Source organism: Acomys russatus, chromosome 14 (genome assembly GCF_903995435.1).
Source record: "Acomys russatus chromosome 14, mAcoRus1.1, whole genome shotgun sequence".
In the NCBI taxonomy this organism is placed as follows: domain Eukaryota; kingdom Metazoa; phylum Chordata; class Mammalia; order Rodentia; family Muridae; genus Acomys; species Acomys russatus.
In genome coordinates, this window is record NC_067150.1 from 54,392,156 (window position 1) to 54,420,128 (window position 27,973).

Below are 27,973 nucleotides of genomic sequence, written 5' to 3' on the forward strand. Positions count from 1 at the left end.
GCAAGTGCTTTTACCGCACACTGATCTCCCCAGCTCTGTCTGGCTACTCTTAAGTCCTTGTATTTGCATACAAAATTTGGAGTCAGTTTATTCATTTCTGTATAAGACATATCCCAGTAGGTACCCTGGCAGGAATTACATCTACTCTGCAGATCAACTGGGATATCATCACCTTGTTATTTTTTTTAAAATGATAATTAGTTAATATGTTTATTTAGTGTATGTGTGCTCTTGCCACATTTGGGTGTGGAATTCAGAGGATAACTTGTGTGTACGTGTGTGTGTGTACGTGTGTGTACGTGTGTGTACGTGTGTATACGTGTGTGTCAGTTTTCTCCTTCCACCACGAGGGTCCCAGGGACTAAACTCAGGTGGTCAGGCTCAGGGACAAATGTTTTAAGCTGCTGTATCATCTCACCAGGGCAACATCATCTCCCTAAAGTGGAGCTTTTACTACATAGAAAAGATTCCCCTTTATTAGCAGTTTTAGTTTCTTTCAATATTTTATAGTTTGTTTTTTCTTTTCTGCAGCTACAACACAAACTGCTTTGTCTTGTTCAATCTGTGTACAGAGATTATAGAAACACAAATGACGCCTGCGCACTGATGCTGCTGGCTGCAGCCAATGGACCCGTTTCTTAGGAGGGATTGTTCTGTCTTTTCTAGGGCTTTGTCTATTTGCCAACGTATTTCTAGCTTCACCTCCTTCTCCCTGATCTGGACGTCCTTCTACACAGACATGCCTGGCCAGCGCTGAGTGGGAGACGCACTTAGTCTTTCTTGACTTTAGGGGGGATGGCCTTTTTCCTGTAACATGTGCTGGCTCCTGGTCAGTGTCCTTTATCAAGGTCCTGCTCCCGTGGTCGCCTTTCCTGGGGATCCTTATTAGAGGGAACAGAGGGATGTTCTAGGCCTTGCCATTCTCAAGGCCAGAATCTCCTTTCTATGTGACTGGAGAGAGGAGTCGGTATTCTCAGGGTTACCACAATTTAGCCCAGGCCACTGTTTATCCACACTCCAGTCCTAGGCTATGAGAAGTAGGGAAAGTTGGCTCATTTTAGAGACCAACACACAGTCATTATTTCTGAGCAGGTATAAAGCATCACTCCAACAAATTCACTTTTTATGTGTAAAACGAATAAACAGAAGTATAAATCAGGGATTTGTTAATGGTTCTTTTGAGCACCTACAGATGCTAGGCAAGACTTTATGTTTAGTTATAATATACCTGAAATGTATGTATATGCTTAGAGTAATAACCCATTTTTCTGGTTGTCATATTTTAGACAACACAAACATTCTGGAATACATCTGTGATCTCAAAAAATGATTTATAAGATAGTTTCAGGTATTTCTGCCAGCATTTATGGTTTCTCCTTTTTTAATCTAGGCAACTCCATTTCTCTTTTAAGACTGAGTTTAAATGCAATTCCTCCTTACCCACCCCACCCCTGGCTCTGCTGCACCATCCTACACCGAACCATGCTTATCGGCTCTGTGTACACCTCTTTCCCAAGGATGTGGACCATGTAGGGCCAACCGACTCCTGGGCAGAGTTCCCTTTAGACTTCCTAGTTCGTAGCCCCTCCACCCACTGACAATTCCACTAGCTGGCTTGAGAGACCTTGGGATCTGATGACACAGGCATCAGTGTTCCATGTTGTCGCTCCACTGTGACAATCCCTATCTGGCCAGCCCTTTGCTGCCAGCCATGCTGGGAGCCCAGGAGTGGGAAGTGGAGGAACCTCTGGTGCTACAGCGTGAGTGTTGGCCCAGCCCAGGGGACCATGCTCTACCTTCCTACCCTGGCCTGGAAGCCCATTCCTTCTGGGTCTGAGGCTGTCCTGAGTGTTCTTAGCTTAGGCACCTGATGACTATGTGCCAAACGAATACAGGCCCATCCATTCTACTGCGTCAGAGGGACCTGAGCTTTGTTCTCCCTCTTCAGACAAAGCTGTTGGATCTTACAGTGACTACTTGGGGATTTGATTTCATTTGATATATTTTAATTTTCCTAGGGTCACCATTAGGAGTGCCAAGACCAAAGGCAGACCTGTTTAGATAGCATGTAGGTAGTTCCTGACAAGAACAACAAGTAACCACAAGAAGAGAGGTAGTCTCCAGAGAGAACACAGAGGGGGGCACCAATCAAAAGGCACGGCTGAGCCTGGAGGCACTTGGCACTATGATTTCAAGAGGGCCAAGAACACCACTGAGTGTCAAAGCCAAACACATAGCTACATTCAGTGACAGTACAAGTCAGCTCTGGTACTTTCACAGCCCTAAAGGACATTGGTATATTCAAGTTCAGTTTAACAACACATTGCAAGCACAGACCAGAATCTCGGAGAAAATGCTAAAGGTCATTTGCTACCCTGTCAGTAGGCTGCCAAGGATACACCTTTCTTTTTAGAATATAAATTTTTCATGGATAGCAGAGACAGTAATAACATTTCTGTTATATAAAGGATCTGTTGGATTCCTGAGGGTACTGGGTACATACAGCACCAGGGCGTAGGGTCTTAAGAAGTTCTCCTGAGACTTACACCCTCAGCTAGTTGGCTCCAAGCCACCTAAAGCAGACTGGATTGTACAGACTTCTGACAGGAGCTTAGTAGTCTGGTTGCCTTGGCTACTCTTCCAGCTGCTGGCCTGTGGGCCGAGCAAGTCTCACCTTTGGGGTTCTTATGCTCCTGTTTAGTTTTGGTGTCTTCCGCTTGGACATCTGGTGGCTAACTCTGGCTCTACCTCACAGCTCCATCTTTGACTCTCAGAGTGGCTCTGGCATTCCCCTCTGGGTCTTCTGTCTACCTGGGTGTTGATTCATCACTGTCCACTCTCTGTTCTGCTCTGGTCAAGGTTAAGTTGAAGCCAGTAACCTGATATGTCACACTAGGATTTGCTACTATTGCATTGTATATGACTTGAAATGTGCCTGAATTGGGCTCCCTTTGCAGGACTTAAAAAAATGTATGTGTATGCCCGTGTGTAGATATGTGCATGATGCTGGTTCCCACTTAGGTCAGAGGCATGGGATCCAGGTTGTGAGCCACCCAGCCTGGGAATTGAACTAGAGTTCTGTGCAAGACTAGCGCATTATTTTAGTTACTGACCCACCTCTCCAGGCCCTGGTGAAACATTTTGACCTGACTTTTCTGTAACAATATAAGCAACACACACTAGCATCAGATCCCCAATTCCTGACTGGTTATAGTTACTTACAGAAACTCTGAAAGTTAGATGTAAATGAATCTACGGGAGTATTCACAACCTCACAGGCCTCAGATGAACCGAAGCCATCTATACCGAATGCTAGTACACAGTACAGCAGAGTCACCAATGGGAAGTCCAACTCTGTGACGGGCCCGGGATTCTGCTTTGCTTGTTTGTTTAATGTGACATTGGGTCTCACAATCATGATAGCCCAACCCAGTCTCAAACTTATAGTCCTCCTGCCTCTGCCTCCTGAGCGCTGGGCTTGTGGACCACTGTATGAGGAACACCCTGTACACAGTGATGAGCGACACACACAGGGACAGGCACAGTGAACATAAAACTGACCCATGCTTTCTCTGTTGGCATGATGTACCCTGCCTAAGGCAGCTCATCTGGCTGGTCCTTTCCTAGCGACCTTGATGAGATTTGAGACGCTCGCTCTTCCTACTGTTGGTGTACGATGTCACCTCAGTTTTAAGATCAACTTGGTTTCAGTTGAAGACAGACTCAAGGTCTACGTTTGCAGAAAGAAGGGTTTTGGAGTAAGCAGGGCTACTAAATTCTATTTTTCTTTTGTCTGAGGGAGAAAGGCTATAAGGAAGAGAATTCCACTTAAGCACACTACTATTATTGTCTTCAATATGACTCTCTAATATTTTCAAGTCTCGTGATTTTGCCCAAATTAAACAAGTAAAATATTTTAAATGTATAATGACCATCTTATCTTGAAATAAGGAATGGAAACATCTATTTGACCCATAAAATCTTCAAACTAGCTCTGTGATGACACATGTATCCTCAGTGAGGAAGATGTGTACCTGGGTGTTTTGATGCCCAGGGGCCAGGCACACCAAGAGTGCTGGAACCCAGGAAACGGCTCAGGCTGTCCATTTGACTGGCTAGGCCAAGTTTCCCTGGGCACTTCCCCAAGCAAAACTGGAGGGGAAATCTCAGAAAATGGCTTAATTAGGAGGATTCTGATGGGGACAGGATGCTTTTGGAAACCAGGATGACAGAGATATTAATGAGCTATTAGGTCCAGGAGGCCTGTCTGATATTTGAGGTAATGGACTTTACATTTGTTTCAGGATGATGCCTTCATTTCCACACCAACCTGGTTTATGGCTTGCAGGGGATATCTGGGCTGGCAGGTGCACACAGGAAGGACTTGAGAGCCCTGCACTCACTGCTGCTGCGGTGTGCATGTGCTTGTCCTTTTCCTAGGAGGATCTTTTTTTTCTCCCAAATCTCATAACTAGTTATGCAGATGTTTAATTGAGAAGAATTGCTATGAAATTACTGTTTGTTTGTTTGTTTTTTCCTTTCAAACTTTCCTATCTGGACCACTTATTGTCTCTCTTCTCTATTTACAAATGCTCTAAACATTATAAAATTTAAGTTTTAAAAACTAAACTGTGCTAGGGCGCTGAGGTTTTTGAGGAAGTTATAGTGTGTTGGCTGAGAGCCCTGTGCCCTGTGTGACTGCTGTCGGAAGAGCTGAAGTCAGAGTAAGGAGCAGAGTCAGCTGAGGGAGGCAGAGGAGCTCCAGGGAGGCGGAGGGACAGCGGAAGTTCAGGGGAAGGATGCTCAAAGCAAGAGAAGGTAGGAAGAGGCTCCTTACCAGAATAGTAGGAGACTCAAGAAGTTAGGGGCAGATTCTCCAGAAAATGCCTTAGGAGGTAATTAACGCTCAACTATTGACCAGAGCTTTGAGCAAGCCCCTCCCCCCACTTTAACTGTGATTTGCTTTGATGGTTAGAACCAGAAAGGCCGATTTGATCCAGCTTGTTTCTATTCCTTCAACTCTGACCCTCCTCTATGGAAGGCCTTGCAATGTCTTTTACGGGAGGAGCGATGCCGCTTTAATTTCCATCCCCATCCCCATCTGGTCAGGAAGAGGATCAATTAATAATATCATGTTTTGTCTTCAGGGCCTCTGACATCCCTTAGGACCAGCCTGTGGGACAGTGTCATCACAGCGCTTCTCAGCCCGGATGGGGACAGCAGGATCCAGGACAAGGCCAGCTCGTGTAACACAGCTCAGAGCATACCACACAACTTGCTTCGAGGATGTTGGGCATTGTGCTTCATTAGGAAACAAAATATAAGCTTTCCACACCATTAGGGATGACTTTAGGAGTGGAAAGCACATAAGACGATGCCTCACCTCATCAACAATGCACTGCAGAAGCTGGAGAGGCTGCGATGGGGAAGGAGAGAGGGAAAGTATTAGCCTGTGTGCAATATCTTTACAGTGGAGTGGAAAGAAAAAAATCATTAATGCAATAAAATATAGCAAGATTAATCAACAACAGCAAACTCTTATAAAAACATGGATGCTCAGGACGTCCTATTATTTCTAATGGTACCTAATCTAATACAGGCAGTTAAAGGTTTGCATTTTCTTCAAAATGCAATTTGCTAAGTTTAAAACAAGGCATTCAAGCATGCAGAGGGAGCAGCCATCAGGAAAAAGAAAAGTGAATTTTTTTTCTGAACTCATAAAGCTTACCATTAAAGATCCCTGGTTTTTCTGAATCTGAAAAAAGGCAATATGTAATTAGCATGTCATAATCAAAATGACTCACTTGGACACATTATGATCACTGAGAGAAAATTATTGCATTGCTGGTGGCAATTTGTGGGCATGTGTTAACACAATTTACATAATGAAAATACACAAATGTTAATAGCTCGCTTCTCATTTATAGGCGAAAGTCAGCAGAATGTTAATTTCACACAACACTTTTTAGTACCCTCCAGGTTGTATTAGAATAGGGAGAAAAACCATAATCCATTTCAAAAGGCTGTTTACGATTCAGATATAAATAATGTTTTATATTGCTAGATTGTGAACACTGGGCTTAATGTTGCAATCATTGCTAATGTTATGAAGCTCACTCTTTTTAAATTAAAAACCGATTTATTTAAAATTGAAATTAAATCATAGTCAGAAATTAGAATTTTGGATTCCTGCCAGTGTCTGCTCACAATCCCCTATTTTGTGAAGAAAACTTTAATTATGTGGTTGAAGTGTTTGCCTGGAACTAAGGAGTGGGGTAAAAGTCTACCCTTTTCAAAGTTCTTTTGGACTGCTTCTCCAGCAGCAAGGCTCTCTGGGAAATACCAAATGCATGAAGTTTTATAACACTTTGCTAGGGTGCCTGTTTCCACTCAGCGTTCTGTGGGCAGGCTGCTCACATCTAACACAGACAGTTAACCAAACGTGACAAGATCAACTTCAACTTACTAGTCAGAACATTAAACACATCGGTGTGTCGTTGCCCCACCCCACATCTACAGTTAGTGTACACAAATCTAACGGAAATGTGGTCCTGGTTCCTGCATTCTGTAAGCAGAACACTTTTAGGAACTAAATGCTTCCAGGCCAGCTCAGTGGATTTCTGGGTTAGATGGCATGAGTAATATCTCAATGTTTGTTGCAGTGCTGGGAAATCAAACTGGGGGCCTCAGACAGGCTGGGCAGATGTTCTACCACTGGGCCCTTTATGTGCTCTTAGTGGTACCACCTGTGTGTGTTGTACGCATGTGTGTACGTGTTGTGGATGCTAGAGGCTGATGTTGGGTGTCTTCCTCTATTGCTCTCCATCTTACTTTCTGAGACAGGGTCTCTCACTGAACCGCGAACTCCCCATGTCAGCTAAGCTGGTTGGCCAACAAGGTCCTGGAAGACATTTGTCTCTGCCCAACCAGCAGTAAGACTGAATGTTACAGGTGTGTGGCCAGCACATGGCTTTTACGTGGGTACTAGGGTTTTGAATTCAGGTCCTCATGCAGCAAGTACGCCAGCCACTGAAGCAACTCTTCGGCCCCTTACCAATACGTGACAATTTCTTTCCTACACACACTCATTTGACCAGCACAGCCAACCTTAAGGTGTGCAGGCATGGCAATCTGTGTTCTTGGATGAGGAAACCCGCCCTCCTGCAAGACAGGGCAGGCTCGGGTCACAGGCCCAGGTTTGGCGATGACAAGCTTTCCCAGCATTCCTTCACCTGCCTATAAGCACAGGATTCCTTAAAAAACAAGTGGCTTTCATGTTTTTAACTTGCATGGTATGAAAGACTATAGTCCATGGTCTGTGGACTGCGCTTCCGAGGGTGGGTGCTGGCTGTCTGATTTTCTTCTGCATCAGTGTGGCTCATCAGCAGTCCTTCCTCCCTGCTCCCAAGTCTTGCTATGAAACCCAGGCTAGCCTAGAAATCCCTATCTTCCTGCGCAGCTCCTCCTGGGACTACAGGTGCTTTAGACGGTATTGCCATGCTCTAGCCCAGCTGACCCAAGTGGCCTGCCCATATTTCAGTCACCACAATGGGAAGTAGTTCCAGGCTGCCTGGTTCTCAGTCTTCACTGCCAGTGCCCGCCTGACGTTACCCTCAAGTGCTGCCCATCTGGTTCCTCTAGTCAGAAGCACTCCTGGCAAGGCTGGCAGGCAGAGACTCAGTCTACGAGGGGAGATTGAGGTGCTTACTCCTTAAGACTGCTTAGAAATTTAGTAAAAATCTCCAAGAGCCAGGTCCCTTCTCCTATTGTGTTCACTTCTTTTGTTTCTTCCAAGCACATATGGGCAGCCCTGTGCTAGTATTAAAAAGGTATATCCACTTGTATAGCTGAGCTGTCTGTAATGGACAGAGCATTAGCAATCCATTGTTGACATCAAAGAGCATGTTTTCTCACAGATTTCCGAGAGTGGGGAGATTCAAGACTCTTTGAGAAAAAGGTGATGAAAATTCTATGAGATGCCTTGAAATAAGGTTAGGGTTGGTTTATGGTACTGTCTTCAGGAACATGAATTTTGTGGTGAAGAGTGACAAATGGGGAATAGTTCCTCATGACCTGGACCTTACAGAAGGTCTCTACATTAGAAGCAGAACACCTTAAGATCACACTACACTGACTGGGCAAGCGAGGTGAGTGAGTCACTAAAGGCACTTGCCAACAAGCCTGATGATCTGAGTTCGATCCTCAGATTCCTCATGGTGGAATGAGAAAACCCACTCTGGCAACGTTACCTCTGACCCTCTGACCTTCACGTGTTCACTGTGGCACATGTATGCCCTCCCCCCTACAAATAAGTAAATATAATTAAAAACTGTCCTATATTAAGGCTTGCTACAAGGAAGAGAGGAATGATGACTGACCCCCCTCTTTCTTTTTAAAATTTTCTTATGATGTAATGACACAGTTTTGCCCAAGATCTTAGAGATGCCATGCCAGGGTTTTATTACAGTCTTGATAGCAACATACGACAGGATGTCAACTTCATGCATTTTGTATTAAGGTAGCAGAGCCAGAACCTGAAATTGATTCAAAATGCTTATGGTACTCAATTACTTCTGAACATTGTTACACAATGCAGTGACTTATGCCTTCTATTTCACATGGGCCTGATGCGATGATGCAACATCATCATAATTGATTCATTTTCTCAATTAAATAAAGCTACTGTGCTTTTCTTTATAGGAGTGCCACGCAGACCATGGAGTTAGATGTATTATCTCCTTCCCCTGCCTCAGAAATATTGCCTTAAAGGCTATGTTCTGTTCCTCTGTTAATTCCACCAGAAAAATTTAATGCTGCAGTCATATTTTTCAAGTTCTGAGCTGCCACGCGCATGACTGTATTTATATTAGGCATATTTTTCACTGCTAAACTCTTTGTTGTTTACCTTTTTCAAGATCATATTACTGTCTGGGCACAGTGACTATAAAATAGATCTGAACCAAGTCAACCTCTAGCCCCGACTCTGCTTTTGTGCACAGTTCATGTAAAACCGAAGCCTTTGTTTTATTGTGCATTAAAAGTAGAACTGACTCGGTGTAAAATACCAGCTTCATGGACACCTATCTTTACTCTGAGTCTGCCTTTCCAAAGGCCTGACTGTGAGAGCAGAGTTGAGAGGCGCACGGCCGTGTTAGCATTGATGTACAGCTGGCTCCTGACAGCACCTCCGACCCTCTTTATAACCAGCTTGCTTAAGCCCGTGCTCCTGCCTGTACATTTTGCTTGTGCCGGGTGACTTCTGTGGCTGACTAGGACTCAGGGACAAGGACCAGAATGTAACTGCTCCAGAAAAACACTTCGCTCATCACGCTCTAGAACTAGTGCTGTTTTGATAGATTAATAAGATGAACCTCTTTCCTTTCCGGGCATTTTTTTTCCCTTCTTCTTTTGTCAGTTGTCAGATCCAAGATTTAAAGCCCCACTAATAGGAGAGTTAGGCCTCCTTCTGATGTAAGACAGACCCTCACGTGTTTAAACAGGATGAATGACTTGTTGGGGGCAGCTACAAGTACCAGCCGGGCTTTGCCGACTGCATTAACATTTGTCACATCTTTCTATGCAAGAGCCATACAGGTGGCAATTAGAAAGCCTGTAATGTGACTCATGACTTTGTAAAGTAAGTCTGGGAAAGCAATTGTTAATGCAAAAGCTCAGCTACTTGTCAATGGTGCTGGCACTAAAACGACAAAAAACGACAATTTCAGGAGTTTCTCTTTCTGCTCCCCTCTCTGCACACAATGGCAAAACAGACCTCGACAGCAGGGCCTTTCATATCATATTCCGAGGCACAATCAAGAAACCAGAGTGGATCCACTCTGGAGCTGAGGGAAGACACCAGCTAGGCTTTCATTTCCCCTCTGAAATGATGACTTGCCCTGCAGCTCTTGTCGGAGAGATTTATGTGTGACCCGGGTCACATCTTCCAATATCAGTTGACAAATTTTCTCTTTACATATTTACTGCTTTTCAAGCTTGTGCTATTTTCTCTTAGATAGAAAAAAAGAAGTCTGAAATTACATGGTACGGCTGAAATTTTTAAAGAGTAGCAGCTTCATTTCGTGTGTCTTGAGCCATATTCCAGTCCTTAGTGTTCAACTCTGTTCTTTTTACATTTTAACCCAAATGTAAGGACCCTCAGATGCTCTAAAGATACTCTTTTCAAATCTGACATGTGATGCTACAGCCTCAGCTCAACCTACAGTGATTACGGTGAATCAGGGTTTTATTTTCTATGTGACGAATTAAGACTTAGAGAAAATTTTCAAGCGGGAAGGACCTCAGAGCTGCTCAAGCTTGATGGAATTCCTTATGGAAGTCGAGGCTCGGAGAGGAGCAGTGTTCAAGGCCGCAGACAGAGCCTGGCCTGACAGCCTGCTCAGGAGGCTGCCCCCCCCGGGGGGAAATGCCTGCACCTGAGGACTAGAACGATCCATGGCATTCTTGCCAGATACCCATCGCCTCAAAATCCTTCTCCTGCACTGAGCTGTAGACCATTGTGTGCACAGTTCAAGGCCCAAACAAGAAGACTCCTGAAGCCTCTCTGAAGATGGTGCTTGCCATTCAGGAGCCATGCCTGCCGCCTATGCCAGGGAGACACCGCCCAGGTGCTGAGGGGATGCGCCATCTCCAATCTATTATAGATTATGAGGCTTTCTGTAAGGATACAATTTACTTCCATAAGCTTTAACCTGGTGCCCTGCCCCACTAAAAGTGTATCATGCATCACCAAGGGCTTCTCAAGGACTGTTTTACAAAAAGGAAGAGTGAAATTTACTAGGCCTACTTATCAGTGGGGAATGTTGATAGAGTGTCTTTTTTCCTGAAGGCAATACAAGACAAAATAAGTGGGCATATACATAGTTTCTAGTGAGCTAACACAGACAAGCGTGACATCACTGCTCGTCCTCTCTCCCCAGAGCACTGGCCTTTCTTCTTGTTGCAGTTCTTATCCCTCTCATAAGTCTACACTACATCTTAAATAGGTCTAAAACAAACGCTAAGTCATAAGTGAAGTTATCAGGCACGGCAGGGCAGAATGTGACTAAAATGCCACAGTCTAAGATCTGCTTTCACAAGCTGGATGTGGTGGCATATGTTTTTAAAATGTGCATTCAAAGTCATTCAGGGCTACACACTGAGAAATCCCCCTCCCATGTATGTATGTGCATGTATAAATATGTATGTGTGCACACTATGTATGCAAACACTGCTTGAATAAATGATTGAAACAAAGTTTAAAACAAATTATTCAATTCAGTTTAAGATCTAGTCTCTGTCCCTTCTCTGGCCCACAGCTCAGACTGCAGCCAGGCTGTGTTTGGGAGCCACCATTTTTGAGAAGAAAAAACTAGCTAGCCAACAGCCGGGTGTGACAGAAAGGCTCCGAGCTGCCTTGAGGAGGGCACAGCTCAGATGGGGTCAGACAGAAAAATCACCAAGGCCATAAATTAGATCACTTGGCTCTTGCCGCTTCCCAAGGATCAAGGACAGTGCATGTCTACACAGAACACAACAGCTGGAGCGGCGAGTGTGGGGCAGCATCACTCATCCGCTGGGGCGGCCAGGCAGAGCAGGAGGAAGGACCTGCTTGCCCGTCTCCTCTCTACCCTTTGCGTATTTCACACTGACACAGCTCATGTCCCACTCCATGGACATGGAGAGCAGCCACAGGAAACCCTGTGTGGGCAAATACTCACTTAATGTTTTGACACGGGATTGCAATTGGAAATAAACAGACAGGAATCATATGATGAATCTGTTTGCTGGTGGTACAGGCCTGACCAGCATGCCCATCAAGTACCTATTAGGTATCCAGCTTTGAGAAGATTTTAGAGATTTTTCTGTCTCTAACTTTAGTTCCCCTTTCTTCTGTAAGGGGATGCGTTTGTGTGAATCTAGCTTAAGACCATCAGAGAGACAGTGTGTGTGTGTGTGTTTGTGTGTTTGTGTGTGTGTGGGGGGGGTTGTGGTGTAGGAGATGCAATTTTCCTGAGCAAGGCCTTCGGATGACACCAATCTTATGGTCAAATGACCCTGATCCAGTGACGATGGTAGAAAGGGGGTTTCTGAATCTATCTTCTAATTTGCTTCTAGGTCAGATTAACCACCCCACCCTGCCCCACCCCCACCCATGCTGTGGAACCCAAGTGTCACTGGTTCACCTGGTCTATCTTGGGCATACGGAGCCATTGGGAAGTTTCCTTGTTTCCTTCCTTCCTGAATGGAACTTAGGATTGCATTGTCTTCATAACAAAATGTGCTCTGAATGGGATCACAAGCCTGTTATAACTCCCAGTCCAAGCAGCTTGCATCTTAACAGGCAGCACTCTCTTAGCTCACCTTGACACTCAAGCTGCAGAGCAATCTCCTCTGTAGCTTTAGCCTTTTCTACAAAGTGGGCTTAGTCTGCCTACCACAGCCACCCTGCTTCCTGTCCCGACACACAGAGACTCCTCACCCTTCCCGTACTGTGTCACCTGGTGGGGCTGGTGCTGCCATGTTTCCTGTATAAGCTTATCGAGTGTTAGGACGACGGCTCATTACAGTTTCAGGATCTATTAGCACAGGCGGCTGTTAGAAAGTTCTTTTGCAAGCCCAAATTAATCTTCTTAAAGGTAAGCCCATGGCCCTTGAGCTGTGGTGAATACAACTGATTCCAGTTCCTTACACGTTTGGAGACAGAGGCCATGTCTTCATCATCTTGTGTGCTGAGCAAGCACACTGGCTTCCCTCCCCAGCATCAGCTGCAGCTCTGGGTGCCATCACCCTTCCTCCTCCTACAGCAATGGCCACATGCTCCATCCCCCCAGTCCCTTCCCCTACATCAAGATGAGTCCATGTGACCTAGCAGGTGGGGCCTGAGATCAGGCCCAAGTTATCAAGACATGTACATGGTCACAGCGAGTTAAACAGCCTTCAGATGCTGAAGGGGAAACAGTTGCCTGTCCAGCAGAAGCCACTGCCAGACTAGGAAGAGCGCCAGGAGCTGGGTGTGGTGGTGCACACCTTTAATCTCAGAGGCAGTCAGATCTCTGAGTTTGAGGCTAGCCTGATCTACATAGGAGTTCCAGGACAGCCAAGGCTAATATGTTTGTCAATAGGTGAGCCAGTAGTCACTGGCTAGATCTAGCTTTCCCCAAAATAGCAAGCCTAGGCTTTTCGTTCAGTAAATTCCTTAATGTGACTTTGAGTTGGGTTTGTAAGAAAAGTTGCCTGAAGACCAGCCATGATTTTACATGCTGTCATTTGTGGCCAGCTTCCTCCAATTGTTCTTTTATGTATGGCAGCCCGCCCTGCCCCATCCACCTGGCTGGTTCAGGACTCTCAGTAGAAACCTGAAAACCTACTCATTATTTGTTTTTCTGTACAGCCCCAATAAACTTGCATCTTCCCCTTAAAGGGTTTGTTTTAGGCACAGGATTGCCAGTGTCACTCCACCTGTACTTTGGGATCCTCACTAAGAATGAGTGCTCCCTGAGTGCAGCACTGTGGCACCTAACAGTTGATCTGATAACAGTCACTTGCCAAGTGACTGGCAGGCAGGTAGTACATACAGCACAAAGGTTTTATTCGTACCCAGAATGTGACAAAATGGGGTGGCATGGGACTCCAGCAGGTCTATGGTTCCACAGTTGTATGCTTAGAACAATTTTTCTTTTGCAATTTTCCACTTCATATATTGGCCTGCAGTTGACTGAAGGCAGAGACCAAAAGGGTGCATAGAGGGGGGAAGACTATCAAAAGGTCCTCATGAAACAGGGTACCTCTGAATACACACACACTTTGCCTTGATGGCTTAACTCACTGTTCTGGATCCTGTATCAGAGACTCACGGGTTCTTGGCAGCCATAGCTTATAATTGGCTCAACTGAGAGAAAAATAATATGTAAAAAGTGCTACTTTATCTCTGCTCTGTGTCTCTGTGTCTCATACAGATGTAGTATTGAAGGATGCTTAGCTAATTAGAGACCCTGGACAGGTCTGAAGAAGCCACTATTTATGCCTCTCCCTTGGAACAAACTATAGGAGGAGCCTTTTGTTTGGTTGAGACGAAAGCTGACAGCCCTACAACAACACAGACTTCTGGGATCTGAAAGAGTATCAAAGGGTTTTGAACACTACCTAGCTCCTACCTGTTTCTGGTCCTTTAACCCTTCCTCCTCTGACCTAACAACTGTCTGGATTCGTCTGGTAAAGGAGTGCTTACTGCTCTCTTCCTGTCCCCTCCATCCCTTGCGGCCGCTGGACTCTCCTGGACCAACACTCAAGAGAAAACAACCATGCCTCTCGCAAGGACTTGTCCTGCAGGCAACAGGACAGTTGGGGCAGAGTGGGAGGATGAGATGAGGGAGCAAGGGGAGAAGGCAAGACGGAGAATGGGGAGTCTCAGGGTCTTGACTCTTTCTAAATGCAAAATTGGTTTTGCCAACAGGTAAACAAGTAAACTTGAGGCAAATAATCACCTCACTGATTTCATTTATATTTGTCAAGCAGTCTCTATGCCAGACATTATGAGTGACTCTAGAACTGGGAGGCAGGTGAGACACAACTGCTGACCCCCAAAGGTGACTGACTTATTAAAGTTCCCTGAAATTAGCGGAGAGCTAATAAGACTTAAGAACAGAGTTTGACTTTCTTCTAATTGTCACTCAACACTGGGACAAAACATAGCTACCTAGGACTGGAGAGCTGGTTCAGTGAGCGTATTTGTTGCTCTTGCAGAGGAGCCGGGGTTTGGTTCCCAGAACCCACATGGATGTTTGCAACTCCAGTTCCAGGGACCTGACACCTTCTCCTGATCTCCTCAGGCACCAGGCATGCTCATGGTGCAGATATATGTGCTGGCAAAACATCCATACACATTTTTAAAAAAAGGTCGTCTTCTTAAGCTCACAGCTTCCTGTAGTTTTGTGCTTTGCCCAGGGCTCTGTAGGTTTCTAAGATCTTTCTTCCACCTCACACCACCCTGGTTATGCTTTTAGGCATCTCAGGAAAGGCTGTTTCCTCAGCCTAGGCGCTAGGCATCACATCTGACTGTACTAAGCACCCCACGTGTGTGACATCACTCTTTGGCTTGCTCAGCTTCTGAGATAGCTTCAACAGTAGCAACCCATGCATGGTTCACGTGGGATGACAACAGGAAGACTCTGGGCACATCTTTCAACCCACATGCTACGCTCCTCATTGCTCTGGTGAATGAAATGCAAAATATATGTGGAGCAGAGTCACAGGACTAAGCCTAATTTTTGTTTTGGAGTTCCAGTTCATTCTTTTCAACCCATTCCAAGGGGGACGGCAAGAAGAAAGTTACAAACGGTGCTCACCTTATTCCATTCCTTTAGAGAATGAACACACGTTCGCAGATGATCAGATCCAGCAGAAATGCCCTGGTGAGTGGCTAGGGCTGGGCGGTGTCCTGTGTGTTCTACATACTGCTTTCCCAGGGGACTACTCCCAGCACCTTCCAGAGGAGGGGATTAAGGCCCGAGAAGGAAGTGTCAAAGAGCTAGTAAGAAAGGCCAGGACCAGAGGTCAGGATAGCCTTGCCTGTGCTTGGGCGGACGTCATACACCAAGGATGACATACAGTGTCACCTGGGTTGGTGGGTATCATTTGTTGCCTCTGGTTCTCTCTGGCCAGGAGTCTCTAGCTAATGAGGAGACAAACAGCTGTCTAGAACAGGGCATGAAGGAAGGCCTCTGGCTAGAAAGTTGGTTTTGCTCATGGCATTTTCCCAAACTGGATCTAGCCCTATACAGAAGGTTTCCTCGGGCCACAAGGGAGTGCTGCAACCTATTTCCGCTCAGGATTAAAACAAGCTTTATCTCTTACTTTAGTCTATGTACCCCCCTGTGTCTGGGGATGCACAGCTTCCCTGTCGGGCAATTCTACTGCCTGACGGTCACTACATGCAGACATGGAGGTACAGCCTAATAGAGTCCACACTTGGCCCTAATGGGTTGCCCTGGTTCCCCCACAATCCTTCAGAACTGACACCTTGGCTCTGTATAAACACCCCGTCTTTGCTCCCCTTTGTTCCTGGCTGTCCTTCAGCAATCCTCAGGCCTGAACTGTGTCAGTTCTTTGCTTCTTTAGAGACTTGCTGGTTTTCCAATGAACTCTTCTTGTCTGCTTTATCGGCACTAAAAAGGGTTGGGTTCTTAGGATCATTAACATTTTAGTTGAAGAAAATTCTCCAACACCCCAGGCATTAATCCAGAACTGTTAAACAGTTAAAAGTAATCTGTGTTGCAGCAAAGCTTGGCCGGGTCTGCCACCTTTTAACTGGGATGCCAATGAGCTCCTAACTCCAAATCTACCCCAGGTTCTCCATGTGGAATGATGATGAGCAGCACAATTGAGAACAGTAAATGCTGATGTCTTTGCTGTTGCTGCTGCTGCTGCTGCTGCTGCTGTGACCACTTTCCCGCCAGGGATCCTTATCCAGTCAGCAATTACCTGGCAGGCAGGGAGCATCCTGGGACAGTAATTCCCACTTCTGTAGCCACCCGAGGTGGAGGCGGTGCTCGATGGCTGGATGTGTAAAATAAGAGTGGCTATTTGGGATCAAAGCCTCTAGGCGCCTCACTGTACTCCCTGTCCCCACCCTCCTCCAGACAAGAACAAGACACTCAACTGGGAACTACAAAGGAGCCCTGCAAGTCACTTAATGGCCGTGGCTCCCATTCCATCCCCTACAGAATGAAAGCTAGATAAGGTCTTCTTGCGCCTTAAACTCTAGGATTCCTTGAGGTGGTGACAGCCAAGGGGCAAGAGTAGAAATCGCTCTGGAGTCTAAGAAGGAGACAAGATGGCAAAGCCGTCAACTGGGAGCCACAGTGGGACATCAAGGTCATTGGGCTACAGTTCAATCCTATTTCTAGGCTGATTATTAAAAAACTGCAAAAGAACCATGGTCCCAGTTACCAGACTACAGATGACTCGATTCTACATATAATTCTGTGTATTACGACTGTGAATGATAAATTGTAACTCAAAAGAGAGGGGACCTGGACAGGAAGGCCCTGGTGGGATCAGAGAAGTAATTCATTTCAGTCCAACCTGGCACGAGACACAGTCATATATTTTCAGAGCTACATAGGCAAATCCCTGAAGTATTTTCTGGAAATATAAATAACACCACCATTGCCTTGGTCTGGTTAACCACCGTACACTTTTCAAAGTGCCTTCTTAGGCCTTGGCTCATTTGGTTGTGATAATTCCTTCCTAGGAGCCTAGAAACTGTCCCGTAACGTGCCAAACCAAATTCATACAACGTAGGGAGAAGCTCTCAGGCCCTGTGGCCAGTGCCCTCAGGGCAGAGATCTGGAAATACAAACCCTTCCAGCCTCAGACAGGCTCCTAGCCACCCCCAAGGGACTTGTGACAACGACACGATCAACTATGCCCACACAGACTTCCTTCTCCCTCCTGCAGGTCTAGCATTACAACTCACCCAGGGACTCTGCTCAGCAGGGGAAATGGAAGTGACCATAGCTACTCTTTAGTAAAACTGCTGGAAGGAGGCTTCACAGCTGAGGGGTTAGACTCTTGGTGAATGCGTCTTCTTTTGATTTGGTGCTTACAGTGGTCCTCTGCCATTCTAATAGACTCCTCACCTGGCTCAAGTGTCTTCTAGTCTATGAAGCATTCTTGGCTTCTTTTAAATAAATGTTTATTTTTATTATTTTAAAAATCATGTGGACACAGGCCCACATAATTAAAGACTTTAATTTTAGCACTTGGGAGGCAGTTAGACAGATAGATTTCTGTGAGTTCAAACCCAGCCTGGACTATATAGTGAGTTTCAGGCCAGCCAGGGCTACATAAAGAAACCGCTCTTAAATATATATTTTTTAAAAGTTTATTTATTGTTATTTTATGTGTATGGGTTTTGCCTGTATATGTGTATACATATGCCACACGCATGCCTGGTGCCCATGGAGGCCAGAAGAAAGCACTGGGTGCCCTGAAACTGGAGTTACAGATGGTTGTGAGCTTCCATAGAGGTGCTAGAAATTGGATTCAGTCCTCTGCAAGATCAGCCAGAGCTTTAAACTGTTAAGCCACACCACCAGCCCCTTTCCTTGTCTGTTTGCTGGCTGGACCCTGCCAGGTAGACTATGCTGGCTGGCCAGTGAACCCCAGTGATCTGACTGTCTCTGTTTCCCCAGTGCTGGGATTTTAAGTGCATACCACCACCACGCCTTACTTTTGACCTGATCCCATTTCTGCTCTATTTTAAGGACAGACTAGGAACTCGCTTCCTGGGTACCTTAAAAAGTCCTGGGAAGAAGGTGATGTGTACAGATGAATATCTCCCCATCACTTAAGGATTACCTCTGATTTTATAGAGCATCTATCTGATCCTGGGGCTTGGAATATTGGTATATTTTAAGTAACTATATCTTAAGTAGTAAGGGTAATAAATAAATATTTTGTCAGAAATTTGTTTAACTAAAAATCATTTCACATAGCTAGCTTTTTTTCAGTTAAATATGAACACTGATAATTCTGTGGACTACCCATTGCTTTTTTTTTTTTTTTTTTTTTTGTAAGAGATCTAACTCAAAACAACAGGTACTTAGAGTTTATGAACTTCAAAAAGTCTTGTCTAACCAAGGATGAATCCAAAAAGATTTGTTTAAATAAGATAAGCATTTTAAATACTTGCATGGTCACAGCTAGGAAGCTGGTATATAGGTGGGGAAGGATATCTGCAGTCTAAACTTAATATAGACAGTAAGACAATATTATACGATCAACGTTGGCGTCAGTAACGATGTGCCAGTGAAAGGCTCTTAACACACACACACACACATGCAAATTAAATGTAAAAAAAAAAACCAAAAAAAAAAAAAAAAAAAAACTCTGAGTATTTTAGCTAGACATAGAGGTGCAGCCTTAATTCCAGTACTTAGGAGGCTGAAACAGGAGGATCACTAGGGCTTGAGGCCAGCCTGTGCTACATAGTGAGTACTAGGTCTGCCAGGGTTACACAGGAAGACCCAATCTCAAAAACTCAGAAGAAAACTCCCCGGTGCTGTGACACCAGCGTTTGAAGAGAGCTCCGTGTTTAACCAGCTTTAAGAACACGGGCTCTTCACCCTGTAGTAGGACAACATCCTGAGGAGGGGCTCGCTGCTGCAGAACAAGTGCAGCGTTTCCAAGCCAGCCCTTCACGTGGCAAGGGCAAGAAAGGGACAAGCCCAACACATTTAAACAGCAGGGTTCCAAACCAAGTTAAAGTATTTCTCCTTGAAAGGCTGCTTCCATTTAAATGAACACAGGGTAAATTTGGTCAATAATATGCATTACATAGAGTGAAAAGGACCTTGGGTCACGTTAAGACAAGGATCAGAAAGCAGTAATGTCAATAAAACCAGATGTAGCAAACTTTCAGGTACAGCGCATAAGTTAATCTGTTCTCAGCGTAGGCATCTGCATAAGCAGCCGTTGACCCATGAGTGGGGCTCAAGAGCAGCAGTCCCGGAGAAGGCAGAACCCTGAAGCACGGCGAGGCCCCCAAATCAAAGAAATGGCCCTAGTAACCCAAGGCATGTGAGAACCCATTTCCTAGGTTGGCAGCAGGGGGCTAGGATGAAAACGCCACCGACAGCTCCCTGTGTACCTTGAAGGTCGTGCAGGGCGCAAACACACATTGCTCCTACCATGGGATGCTGAGAAGTATCTTGGTTCTAAAATGGGGCATTTCCATTTCTGTAGTGTCTGTGGGAAGGACAGTGGTGACACCCTTAGGAACACCTTCTTTCACTGGAGACTGTCTATAGTCTACTTATGTGCCACTCATATTGAGGTTAAAGATTTCCTCTTGATTGGGACAGGAAATACGTAATCACTTTGGCTGGCTAACAACTGTGACAGGCCTGTCTCCTGTCAAAACAGCAGATCTCTGTATGCACACTGCTGGCCAAAGCTGGAAGAAACCACGAGAACTTCTAATCCTTAAGATTAAATGTTCTTTTTAAACTTAGATTTACTTATTATTCTATTTGGTCAGATGATAATAAAATTTTTCCAGTAAAAGTGATCTCTTCCACTGCAATAATTTGTCTGATGCCATTCTTACGTACTTCTAATAAATAATGCCTCTATTCGCCGTCCTTTTCTCTTTTTGATCCCCTTTTCTACTTATCATCTTCTTTATTTGAAACAGATTTTTAACAGATAATCTTGATCGTTACAACAATATCTTGCTTGCATTTTATTCAAATAATTCTTAAAAACAGCTTAAAAAGCCGTTTGGAATAACATCAAGCTTGCCATCAATCACAGGAAAAAATTCCGCTGGCGGTTGTATAAACATCAGATCAAGTCTGATGTCTTCAAGGATTTCAGAGTGAACCATAAAAAACTCCATTAACTTCTGACAAAGAATGCAAATTAATCACAACATGGGGTGAAATGAAATTAAAGGCTCTTTTCTAATCAATGACAAGGCACGATGAAATATATGTTACCATCTTTGCACCAGGGCTGTCGACGATGCCTGCACACCGCTTGCCAAGCCCAGAATGCGAGGTGTGGGCTCAGACCCACCCACCCTCAGTGCCGCCCCCCACCCCCCGCCCGTCCCCTCCCCCAGAGCGAGCTGCTTACAAGTCTCAGAGATTCACAGCGCACACTAATCATCCGAATCTCAGGTGCATCCAATTTGTTATTCACACTCTCCCATGCCAGTGAAAAGCCTGGCGCCGACAGATGCACCAGGAACCCTAAATGACAGTTTTGGCCTCCGGAAGTAGGATCACTACAGCAGAATCTAGTACAGCCTCCAGGTGAAATGTCTGGAGCTCCATATGGAGCAGGGGAAATTAACAACAAGATGGAAATCACTGCAGCAGCGGGGAGTCGGAATTTTTGAAAAAAAAAAATGAAATTTAAAGATGAAGAAAGAGAAGTAATAAATTAATGGGGTGTGAAAACATTCAAAGCTTTACAATACCAGGGGCACTATTTGCTCAGATTCTCCCCCCCCCCCCCATTTTTAACTCGGGGTCATTTTGATGTAATTTATTAACCAAGATCAGGAATTGTAGGCAAAACAAGAACAATATTTTTATATATGCAAAAGTATCAGTGTTCGCTTTACTTCCCTGATGCGTCCTGCCTACCAAGTCCCCTGGGTGCCCTAGTGGGGCCAGCCCCTCATGTCTCCCTGATGGACTCACCACTGTCCGAATGGAGGGAGGGCCTCCTTGTAAAGTTTGGATGAAGGATGACAACGGTTAGCAGACAACCATTTTCATTTCTTCCAAATTAGGGTGTCGTTAAACAAACCACTGCCTGCTGCCATGTTTCTTAGGTCTCTGGATCTACATGCTCCAGTCCTTGTCCAGACCTACAGACCTTTCCATATTGCCATGAAAGCTGAACTGTTCAATGGAGTTAGCTTTGTAAGATGTAAAAAGCAAATACTCGTTATCTCTTTATGGACCATGCTCCACAGGCTCCTAGAATTTCAGGGCACTGGGGCTGGGGAGGGCTCTGAGGCCATCTGCATCCCCCTGTCACTCTACTAAACACATAACGAGAAAAGCAAAAGGGCTCCAGGGAAGAGCCTTGTCATCTCCATCAGCACAGGCCGCAATGCTCATTCTTCCCAGCACCCTCTGGCAGGGAAGGTGAATGAGAGGAGGGCTTGGTGAACTGCCTGGGGTGGGGGCCAGGGTATGGACAGCCACCAAGCTGAGGTGACACAGCCAGTCACTGAGTTTAAATGCCTCCAAGTCCTAGACCTAATTGGCCCCACTCCTGTTAGGATGAGGTGTGTGGGCTGTTTACTGGGAGGCTGGAAGTAACAGTTCCCTGTGGTGGGATGTATGGCCTGGTCACGGAAAGTGCTCGGGAGATCTGAGTAGGGAAGGGGCTGGGTGACTTCAAGACACTGTACCATAGTTTTTTGTCTGTTTGTTTGAGAGTTTTATGTACCTCAGGCTGGTCTCAAACTCACTCTAACCAATGATATCCTTGAATGCTTTAGCCTCCTGTCTCCATCTCCCAGATAATGGGGCAAGTTAGGACAGAACCTGACCAACTGGATCATATCCCCAACTCTGTTTTTCTCACAACAGCAGCAATAGTGAACATTGCTATAATGGAGGCCCCTAGCCTTTCTTCTTAGAATCCAGACAGCATCCAAATGAGGCAGTGCTACTCTAAGGCCTTAAAGGAACTGCAAGTGTTTCCAAATAGCAAGCAGCTGATTACACAAGACAATGACATCCACATGGAAGGTGGTCTCTATGAAACCTAGCCTTTTCACTTAGTTGTCGCTGGCCACTGACTATCATGTCCAAGCCCTCCTCCCTCATCTGCACCGATACACACCCTGTCACCAGCTGGAGGAGGGACTGCTAAAGATGCTGTCAGCAGCACTGACACTGGGCTGGATGAAGGAAGTCTGGAAGCTTGCCGCTCCTAGCTTTGCCCTCTGTCTAGTGGGGCTGAGTGTTGCTAGGATGCTGCAGCCCTGCACTGGAGCCCTTCAGGCTGGGGTGGGGCACTGGGGCCTCTCGGTATTTTCCTGTGTAGCTTTATATCTATTATTTTATTTCAACAGCAGAAGCTCTCAAACCAGAAAGAGAAGATTTCTTCCTCAGAGATGAGCAAGACAAGGTTTCAAGAAACTTACGAAGCAATAGGGAAGGACTGGCGAATCTGCGGTGGAGCCGAATCATTCGATCCAATCTCTGATTTGCCTTTGCGCTCTCAACTGCCTCTAAGTAGGAGATGTCATCTGGCGCCTTGATTTCACTTTGGGTTAAGACTAGCAGTTCCATGGGACTAACCCCAGGCCAGGTGTGGAGGGATTCGAAATGACGGGACCTTAGTGGTCAAGGACCACACTCAGGATAGCAGAGTCTTCAGTGTGGTGGACAGAAGATGGCTAAGTAAAGGGCTGAGCTTCTAGTCACCCAAGCTAGCCAAGCTGGGACATCAGCTTTTTAGACACCACATTGTGGTTTGATACAATGTTGCTTGTGATCCTTCTCAACTCAGAGTGTAGGGCTCATGTCTACCCACTCCACTTGAGAGGCAATGGAACCAAGTCAGCCACAGGACAGCAGTCAGTAATGGCGACGGCTTATGTTACGCCCGAAGGCGGTTTCACAGCACCCAGGAGTTCAAGTATGGCAGTGTGGGACAAAATGAAGGGGTGCTCTCATGATCTACTACCTCAGAAACATACATTTTTCCTTTACCTGTTTCATTTGAGGGGAGAAGAGATGAGCACGGACTGCAACAATTAGTTGACTGATTGCTTTTTATATGTATGTGTGTGTCTGGGCCAGTTTGTATGCACCATGCACAAGCAGGTGCCCACAGAGGCCAGAAGAGGGCACTGGATTCCCTGGAGCTGGAGTTACAGGCAGTTCTGAGCTGCCCAACATGGATGCTGGGAACCAAAGCTTGGTCCTCTAGGAGAGTGGCAAGTGCTCTCAAGTACTAAATGTTCTCTCCAGCCCATGGAAGGCATTGATAAAGGACCTTTCCCCAACCTGTCTTCAAGGACCCAAAGTCTGTAGGGTAAATGTGAATCACCCTGATTTTCAGTAGGAACCGCCCAAACTTCTAATGAGAGATCTGGGGAAGGACCTGATGACATCAAGGCTGCTTTTACGATCTGAAATAAAAGCATCGTTTTGTAGACAGCATTCAATCATAATTCAAGGACTTGCACATACCTTGGCATAAAAGTTACTGCTAAGTAGGTACATCAGCCTATTAGAATCTTCTAACTTCTACTCAACTGATCAAGGACAGGTATACTTAGTCATTTAGCAAAGCCACATTGTCTGTTCCCATATCTGCCTACAGACTTGAAGGGCTTAAGGTCACACAATGATAACCACCCTGCAGGCCACCTACTCAGGTAGTGCCACTGCTTTCTTACTCTGCATATTAGGGACATAGAGGATGTGGCTATAGTTTCAATCTTTTGAATTTATAGAGTATTTTATTTATTATTATGGGAAAGGCACATACGTAGAGGCCAGAGGCCACTTGTGGGAGTCACTTTTCTCCATTACACACTTTGGGTCCCAGGAATCATACTCGGACCATCAGGCTTGCATGGTAAGCCATCCTCCTGGCTTGCAATCTACATCAGATGGCTTGTAAGTGTCCTATTAAGAATAGTTTAAGAGTTAGGTCATGAAGGGCCTCATGCTCATTTTCAGCTTTACAGGATTATATGCATTAGTCAAACACTGAATTGTTTAAAAAATACTGACAGACTTAAGAGGCTTAGCGAGATAAATATTCAAATGACTGTAAATCTTGACAATGTGATGTTAATCCGATGGACTACCTATAGAGCTGAGTGGCATGGCTGTATGTGTCAAAATCTATGTGCTACTGTGTGTCAAGTGGCTATGTTCTAGAGGAAAAAGATTATGCTTAAGCAAAGTGACTTCCCAATTTGAAAAGTGAGGCTAACGCTCCTGAACCTATTGGGAGGGTTTCTCTTCCACTCATCTGATGATTTTTAACTGCAGGAAAAGGGCTTCAGAAGGGACATTTCAGTGTGTGAAGGCTCTTTAAGTGTCTACATTGGCACTAGAAGAATATGCTGAGAACCGCTTCTATCTAAAGACCGTTAGGGAGAAGGTGCCCCCTCCTATTATTCAATAACCATGTTTGTGATGCATCTGCATAATCTAACCATGCATAAATTAGTATGTGTAATACAACACTTATTTGCATAATAATAGCAAGTTAATAGATGCTTAAAGAGCAGAGACCAACACCACCTTTAAATCAGACATGCCTCCAGGCACTTTGGCCCGTTCAGACCAAGATGTCAGAAAAACAGTCCACAGCAACCGTGAGAGAAGTGCCAGCCGATCATTTCTCATCCCTCTGGACGGTTTGCTTACTGCTCCCCAACAGAACCATTTTCAAGCCACAAAATAGCTTTCTATCTTAACTGCTAGCATCCTTCTCTAGTAAAAATCATGAGGAAATTATAAAAATTTAGGATTTGCAATACTTGACAATAAACTATTTGTGGACAGGAATGTGCAAAATCGAAAAGGTGCGTATTCGAAATCACATGACGTGAAACTGGGGGCCTACGCACCTGCTGAGAACAGTGTGACCCACATTAGATAGCTGCACCCTGTTTCATCTTTTAAATTGAATGATTTTAATTGAGTCCAAAATGCTCATAAAGGGCATGAAGAAGAAGATGGGCCCCTCCTCCAAGCTCACCATGAGCACATGGCGCCGGGGAGAAGGGGCACCTCAAGTGACACACAAAGAGGAGCACAGTGGTCTCAGTCAACCTTTAACAAGGGAAGAAAGTCTAGCATTAAAAAAAAAAAAAAAAAAAAAAAAAAAAAAAAAAAAAGCCAACAGAGACTTCTAATGACTCCTTTAAGATACTACTTTTCATTTTAACAGGACAGATTTATTTGTATGTGGCTCAAATGTTCACAATCGCTTCCTGTACCTTCATACATAGGAATGAATGTCACAGTGGCAAATGGCAGTAATGAACAATCTTACCTGAGGATATGGAAACCTCCCAAGAGCAAGCTGGGAAAGGAAATAATATTTGTCTAGTTATAGATTTGCATGCAGGGCAGATCTCCTTAACACAGACAAGGACTACATTTCAGAACCGCATCTAGCAAATAAAAAAAAAGTCGACCCCTCTAATGCATGAGCTAAATTATTGCTGTAATTACATTATAAACTGTATTTAGAATGGACATTTTTAACAGACAATATTTTATCTCTGATAACAATATTTTAATTTTAGTAACTGAACACTATACCCCATACTTTCTCTTGGTATATTCTCAACCCTGGGATGCTGCATGTGTGCCCGCTTCTTTGAGACAGAGATGTACAATTCTGTGGGCCTTTCCTCTTGTAAGATAGTAACATCTTGTTGGTCTAGAGCGCAGCAGATCTGTGGGTTTTAGGCTACAGGTCTAGGTCAAAGATTGCAGGAAGTGGGAGTGCGCTGTGTTATGAAAACGAAACCTGGGTTATTATTTTCACCCACTTACCATTCCATGTGTTCCTGTCAGAGGCCCCCCTACCACTAGTACAGAACTGGCCATGCGAGCATGGAACTGGAGGCCTCCAGCTAAACTTGGGAGAGTGAATCCTCCGTGTTTATTTTGTTTTTGTTTTGTTTTGTTTTTGTTTTTTTGAGGCAAGGTTTCACTGTGTAGCCTTGGCTGTCCTGGACTCACTTTGTAGACCAGGCTGGCCTCAAACTCACAGCGATTTGCCAGCCTCTATCTCCCGAGTACTGGGATTAAACGTGTGCGCCACCACGCCTGGCTCTGCGCTTATTTTGATTTGTATACTGCAATTTGTTTCTGGCCTAGGCACTTTTGTTACCTCACATGTAAAAACTAAGCGACTTAGACAAGAACAGGCTTGATATTATGTATTAAGACCAGGTTGAACAAATAATATACTACAACTTCTCTCTCTCTCCCCCCCCCCCCCCCCTTCCCTCCCTCCCTCTTAGCTCTTTGTATATACAGTTCTGGCTGTCCTGGAACTCCCTCTGTAGACCAGGCTGGCTTCAAACTCACAGAACTACCTGCCTCCACCTTCCAAGTGCTGGGATTAAGGGCTGGAGCCACTGATCCTGACTGGCCATAACCTGGTTAGAGGAGACCATGTTGAAAATGTGGAGCTTCCCAGCGTGGCCTACCCTCAGTTCCGAACCCCCACGTATCTGTACCTGCCTGCACAGGAGAAGCGTAACATTAAGGAAGCCAAAGTGCACCTGAGCACATGGACTGACAGGGCAGATGCAAATCCTGGAGTCCCACTCAGGGGATTCTCATGTGGTTAGTCAAGAGAAATCTAGGGACTGTGCCCAAACCTGCTTCCTAATCCAGTGTGCCTCCCAGCACATTGCACTATCTTCTGAGACCTTGATAGCTGCACACTTGTTTTCAAGACACGCACGTTGCTCAAACACTTCAAATGGTGTTTAAAATCATTTGATGAAACAGCAACAACAACAACAAACCTCTTTCCCTTTATGAGAACTACTCACAGCTTGCATTTAAAATGACACCCTTAGCTTGGTGACCATGTGACTTTCTGTAGCCTGACACCTGAATGCCCATATATGTGCAAACCTTGGATACCTACAAAGATTACTTACTGAGGGCAGACTGCAGTGTTGAGGTTTTCATAATTCTAAAGGCAGTTTGAACAGCAGTGTAGTAGGGATGAACTATAGCACTTTGTATGGCGGACTCCTTTGTAAAGGCCAACACTCATCTGGATGTCTATGTGTGCTGTGTGCACCTGCGTGTGCTAGAATAGCTAGTCAAGTGCCACCTTGTGCTCTTATCTTAGACACATTAACAAGCATACGGATTTTCAAGATATACATTTAGGCTCTTATTTCATTTGACAGATTTCCTTAATCTTTTCAAACACAAGTGAGAAGACGTATAAACCGAGGCACGGGAGAGAGGACGGGTGCTCAGCTAACCTGGCAGGTTTTGTGGGGCTCTGGCTGCTGCCTACGTGCTGCTGTGCTGTTCCCACTCTGCTCTCACCCAACACAAGCTGCAGGCTTGTCTTAGATTTGAAGAGCACAGTGTGCGACTGCCAGCGAGTCACTGTGGTCTGTTGTGGTGTGTGGATCATTCTGTAATGACCTGGCCAGCAGTGAGGAGAGACCAAAAAGCTGCCACATATTATCATATTGATCTGTATGAATTTCATCTGGGTAAAGAAACAGCAAAAGGTGGATGGCTCATCCAAAATGGCTAAGGGCCAAGAAAACTGTTACAAAACACTGAGAACATTCTGGTTTAATTCTTTACAGAGATATGTCACTCTTCATATGGGTCCATGTTGAACATATCATTGGGGACAGTGGAAGACTTCTGCCCACATGATTGACTGGCAGAAGCAACGTGCCTACCACACGTATTAC

At 45.1% G+C, this 27,973-nt stretch overlaps 1 protein-coding gene across 2 annotated transcripts in view; it reads right to left on the bottom strand.

The window, feature by feature from the left end:
• Positions 1-27,973, bottom strand: part of Map2k5 (mitogen-activated protein kinase kinase 5) — a 223,863-nt gene that overhangs the window by 48,873 nt on the left and 147,017 nt on the right. The window contains exons 17-19 of one of the 2 annotated variants that reach the window (XM_051156629.1): positions 25,555-25,584; positions 5,729-5,755; positions 5,384-5,416 (exon numbers count right to left, since the gene is read on the bottom strand). In XM_051156629.1, the coding sequence (XP_051012586.1) occupies positions 5,384-5,416; positions 5,729-5,755; positions 25,555-25,584 (90 nt within the window). The remainder of the gene's footprint in view (positions 1-5,383; positions 5,417-5,728; positions 5,756-25,554; positions 25,585-27,973) is intronic. The other variant, XM_051156630.1, reaches the window with a different exon arrangement.